This window comes from Hibiscus syriacus, unplaced genomic scaffold (assembly GCF_006381635.1).
Source record: "Hibiscus syriacus cultivar Baekdansim isolate YM2019G1 unplaced genomic scaffold, ASM638163v2 tig00111156_pilon, whole genome shotgun sequence".
NCBI lineage: Eukaryota > Viridiplantae > Streptophyta > Magnoliopsida > Malvales > Malvaceae > Hibiscus > Hibiscus syriacus.
In genome coordinates, this window is record NW_024063003.1 from 342,753 (window position 1) to 348,278 (window position 5,526).

The 5,526-nt window shown below is 36.0% G+C and overlaps 1 protein-coding gene and 1 long non-coding RNA gene across 2 annotated transcripts; both read right to left on the bottom strand.

The window, feature by feature from the left end:
- Positions 1-1,495: 1,495 nt before the first annotated feature.
- LOC120154967 lies at positions 1,496-2,138 on the bottom strand. The gene is made up of 2 exons (XR_005518924.1): positions 1,835-2,138; positions 1,496-1,546 (listed from the first exon to the last, which is right to left on the bottom strand). It is a non-coding gene; the product is annotated as an uncharacterized LOC120154967 (long non-coding RNA).
- A 2,007-nt stretch (positions 2,139-4,145) lies between these two features.
- On the bottom strand, positions 4,146-4,722 carry LOC120154969. The gene is made up of 2 exons (XM_039166571.1): positions 4,388-4,722; positions 4,146-4,281 (listed from the first exon to the last, which is right to left on the bottom strand). Exons 1-2 carry the CDS (start codon positions 4,695-4,697, stop codon positions 4,190-4,192), a joined length of 402 nt encoding a protein of 133 aa, XP_039022502.1. The 5' UTR covers positions 4,698-4,722; the 3' UTR covers positions 4,146-4,189.
- Positions 4,723-5,526: the final 804 nt, after the last annotated feature.

A 5,526-nucleotide genomic window follows, 5' to 3' on the forward strand; every position in this document is an offset into this window, starting at 1 on the left:
ACATTACCACAGGACTGAAAATAAATGCGCGTAAAATATGGGAACTAAGTTAAGAACACACAAACATCGATGTAAGGACTATAATGAATTGAAAGTAGAACTTAAATGGCCAGACAAGGATTAAACCACGCGGGGAACGAGTACCCTAAACCCCTAAACGACGCCGTTCAAATGCTCTGATATAAATGATATCTAGGGTAAAACATTACCTATTTTCAATTGTAAACCCCCCCCCCATTTCAACAGAGGCACCGTTCCCTCAGACCCATCTCCCCCTTCCTCTGCTCCACGATCGCGCACTGCAGACACCAGAGAAGGAGCTCGGACGCCGCTCCATCGCTGCAAGACTCGGACAGGTAAGGCCCTAATCCTAAACGAGCCTTAGCAGAACCCACGCCCTCAGCCGCCTCCACCGTAGCAGCCACCGCGGGTACACCTCTCTCCAAGCCCCGACGAGGACCCAATTCTTATTGTCAAACCAAAAAACTAACCCCCACCCCACAAAGAGAAACCGAGCTTCACAAACTCCGTCTCATGCAGCAACAGTAGCCTAGAGGCGAGATTCTTACCCTTGTTGACTCGGTGGAGTTCAGGTTTCCCCACAACAGTGATGGCTCTTCTTCAAATAATAAGGGTAAAAATCTCTCTTTGCTCTGTTCTTCTTCTTTTTTTGATGGATCTGTCGTGCGTTGGTGTTTTAGACGTTTTTTTTGGATTCGCGTGGCTGCTGATGATGTTTATTCTGCCCGGATTTTGTTACCACTAATGGTTTTTTGTTGATGAGTGTTCTCTGTTCGGTCTTCTCTATGATCTGTTATTGCCCTCCCTTTTGATGGTTGATTATCGATGCTTAAATGTTCTTCTCTTTGTGTTCATCGATGGATTCCTTTTCTGACCGAGCCCCCACTGTTATCGATCTCTCCCCAATGGCCTCGAAAACTGCTTTTGTTTATGCTTCTCACGATCTGTTGTTCCCTTCTATTTGCTGTTTGTGAACCTCTGATTGTTGAATCCCTCCTTGAAAAACCCCAAACAATTTGTTAACTTTTCTCGATGTAATGGGGTGATATGCTTGCAGGATATGGGCACCGGTATGGGCGCGGTGATGGGGAGCCGAGCCTTGTCTGCTCGGGTGTGGTGCATGGCAGGGCTGCTACTTGGTTCTGTCAGGCGTGCACGAGTGTGGGTGGCAGTGGAGCATGGGCACGGTTAGTGGAGCAACAGGGCATGGGTCTCACTCGAGAACCGGCCACTTTGCAGCTGCAATTGTGTTGTTTCAAGTGGGAGGAGCCTGCTGTTGGGTGTCTCCTTCACGTGGGCACCGGGTATGCTGAACCGGGTCGGGTCTTGGACTAGATTTGCTTTGTGGGCTCCGGATTGGGTTTGAAGTAAATGGACTCTAAATACTTAATTTGGTTTGAATCGATTTTTAATTATATTTTTATTTCTAAAAGGAAACGTATACAATATCAATCCAATTAAGCAACAAGTTTTCCAATTGCAAGCTTCCACGATTCATCACTTGAATTAATCCTTCATCGAGCACCTTCATATTAATTCGATCATCATCAAATGGATTTAAATAACCCGAATAAAATTAGGGTATTACACCACTAAAACAATAAAAAAGGAGAACCTAATCCTCCACTAAACGATCATCAGTGGAACGACCTTACCCACTAAAGCATATCATTCGGTTACCATTATAAAGGAGAAGGAAGATCGACTCGAAGAGGGGGAAGAAGTCTGGAGCAGAGAGAAAAACCAAAGAAAAAACAGAGGAGAGCCATATCCAAACAAATAATCGAAATAAATAAAAGGAGAGAGCTTTTACCTTGATCGGAGGACCATCGGGAAGTTCAAATCGTCACCGGATATTTGTTGATTCGAAAGGTAAAATATCAGATCTAGTGAGTTAAGGTTATTTTTAGGCCGATCTAGTTGAGGATCTAGGTTGAGAGTGAAGAGAGGAATATTTTGGTGTTTGAGTTTACCCCGGTCGTCGTGCGCCATTGCGGTTACCGCCGTGAACCGCCATGGCTAACGCCGGTGGCGTTTTTATTTCTTTCTTCCCCGACGGGGAAGCTTTGAGAGAACTTTGCTCTCTCTCTCCTCTCATATTGTAACATTTAAAACAAATGAAGTATATGGCTTAAACAAGCCTTTGATTTTCATATATATATATATATATATATATATATATATCATTAAACTCTGCCGTTTTGAATTTCCCTATTACTGTGTTTTTCAAACTTTTAGGGTTTAAAAATAATTTTCTGAAAATATAATTGAATAACATATGAGAATTAATTGTTTATACATCACGTGGAATTTGGTGGGAGGTTCTGACTTTTAAAATGTCCATTAAGTTGATAATCACCAACAACTCACTTTGAGTTGTATTCCAAATATTTAATGCATGATTAACGTCCCCATGCGGCACTGCCATGGTTCCAATTGGGTTCCAATAAATTTTTTTTAAGAAAATGGTAGTGTTAGTTCAACCACTAGTTGCTTTTACGTGTTTTACACATTTCTAAGGAAAATTACAGTTTAAGTATAATGGTTATTATAATTATAATCATATCATCTTAATAAATTTATTCATTTTGGGTTATAAATATGTTTCATGTTTCATTTTTAATCTTATTTGTATTAATATTTTATATGTTCAAATATTTAGATTTTAGTTATTAATTTTGTGTATTATTTGTTAATCATCATATTACGTTTTTATTGTTTTCATTTTTTATTAAAAAAATTAATTCATATTTTATTTAGATTATTATTTGTTCATTAATAGGTTTAGGATAAATATTTTGTTTTGCACTTTAATTAGTGATTAAGTTCATTTAGTCACCATCATTGTAATTAATGTTTAGGCTTATTATCAATTTAGTCCTTATCATTTTTATTTTTTTCAATACTTACTAGGTTTCTCTAATTTCTATTAATACCATTTTAGTCTTTAAATGTTTTTTTAATCTTTTAAGTTTCTATTTATGCTATTTTAATCTTTTAGGTTTATGTTTTCATCATGTTAAAGGATTTTCTTTAATTAATTAATTCGAAGGAAATTAATTAAATATTAATAAATGGATCATATTTTAACTTTACATTTGACTCAGGATTTCCATTTTTACGACAACGTGTAAGCAAAACAGTACCAATTTTGGGCGCTGTGGGGGTGCTAATCCTTCCCCACGCGTAACCGACTCTCGAACCCGCTTTAATCGAATTTTGGTAAACACAGACCAATTTTTGTCTTAAAAAATGATTTTTCTTAAAATTATTTTTAAAAGACGTTTTTTAGGTATTCGACCTACCTAACCCAAAGGCCGATGACGACTCTTTCTAAATTAATCCAAATTAAGTCATAATCACCCATTTTCCCAAAATTAAAAATCGTAACTAGTTTTTAAAACAATAAACGATTGTCCCCGAAAAAACGGTTACGACAAGTTGATTACATTTTTCTCCCCAAAGTGAAGCCACCGCAACGGGAGAAAATCAGGAGTAAAAGTTGATTTGTTTTTTGTCATACAATAATTGATTAAGAGATGATAATTGATTAAATGTTTTTATTTATTTATTGTCAGCGGCATATAATAACCCAAAGATCCATCTTCATTTTGCCAGCAGATTTACTTGGGCTTCAAGCATTCTAATTAAAATAATTACCTCACAAACACAGCCCAATTCCAAACAATTTTGGGATCAGTTAAGTATTATATTTAATATCAAAATCCAAAAGCCTTTGACCCTATTTTAATAACTTGTAACCAATTCATTCAACCAATCAAGGAAAGTGATTAAAGAGAATGTTATCCTCTTTAGAAATTCTAAATTTGAATAATTACATTTACATGATGATGTGTATGCATTATTTTTAGAGAAAATTAAACATGCTTTCAACTTTTAATAGAAGAAAAAATAGATTAAACATGATTCAACTTTTAACACAAGGAAAAGTATAATATAAGTAGTTTTTTTCCCAATAATATAAAGTGATTATAAATCAAACATGCTTTCAACTTTTAACGCAAAAAAAAAATTAAAAGTAGTAAACAAATTAAAACGTGGTCTTACATCTGTTATATCATATCATACTAATGGTAGAGTAATCCATAATCACCCTTATTTAAGTAATCAGAGCCACCGTAGTCACCGCCGTTTCTAGTAGCTAGTATCATCCGCTGTAACAGTCCTTTCCTACAATAGTCCCCACGCCGATTCGTTCATCCTGGTTCTGAGCGTTTTCAAGCTCCCCAGTATTCTCTCCTGCACCAACAACAATCATAGAATCATCATCCAATTTGAATGGTCTTCTTTTTTCTTACCACCATGGGTTTCATCATATATTTTTCTGTTTCTTTTGGCTTGTTACCGTTAACGCTGCCGTCAGATCCAGCTGTGTTGCGGCCATCGTGATGTCTGAGCAAAGCTACAATCTCCTCCTTCATACCTTTCTGGGTATCAAAATTCTTGTCATCCTCTGCATGAAGAAATTCAGACACCAATTTGTCCACAGCTTTTTTGACCGCAAGCTTCTGATCCCTCTCACTGACAAGCATCAAACGCTCATTTTCCTTTGCGTCCAAGGCAGCTATATCAGCCCTCAGCTGCTCTTCCATTTCCCTTGTTTTCTCCCTCTTATTTCCTAATTGAGCTTCATAGAGGCGTAGGATGAGCTCCATAACCTCGTGCCAGTCTAGATCCTATGTGAACAAGAGAAAAGAAAGATGTTAAAAAAATTCAAAAGGCATCAGAGGAGAAAACTTATAGAAATGGAAACCTGAGTGATCATATCAGAAGATGAAAGAAGGGATTCTGCAGCAATGGAGAATGTTGGAATTCTGGGGAAGTGGTGATTGAAAAAAAACCCTGCATAGCTTTAAAAAGAAATCAGATACTGTTTCTGTGATGGTGGGTGGGGCCCATCTTCGGATATATATGTCGTCTGTTTTAGTGGAGACAAGTTCGAGCGTTAATCCGACGTGGTGTTGCTTTATAGGCTAATCGATTATGCTTTTAGTACTTTTTCTTTTCCTTACTTTCTCAAAACATAGTTGGATCCGCAAATAATGAAATAATCGAGTTCACACTCTTGCTACTCTACTTGCTCATTAATTTTTTAAAATTTATGGTTATTTGGTCTAATGATTGAGAGGGATTCTTGTGTTAATGTTCATTTTGTATTAAGTGGAAGATTTCCCTTTAAGTCTTTCTTTTTGTTGGATACTATTGTTGTTTGTAGCATGTTAATGTTTCTTTAAAAAAGTTTAAACGAGACTGATTAAAATAATAATATTATTTTCAATCAATAATTATTTAGATTAGTGAGATAAGATATCGGATTTTATTTAATAATATCAGGGTTTAAATCCTAACATTTGTGAATGATACAAATTAAATTGGGAGATTACCCCATAATGAGTCTATAATATTTAATCTAGATTAATTTATAAATAAATAAATATCAATAATTATAACAAAATAATAATAACGTCTTTGATATTTAATATA

Excerpts from the sequence above, each read along its gene's own strand:
- LOC120154969 (XM_039166571.1), bottom strand. The coding sequence starts at position 4,697 with ATGGAGCTCATCCTACGCCTCTATGAAGCTCAATTAGGAAATAAGAGG. Across the intron at positions 4,282-4,387 it reads ATCTGACGGCAGCGTTAACG|GAGAGAATACTGGGGAGCTT; the intron begins GTAACAAGCCAA and ends TTGTTGGTGCAG.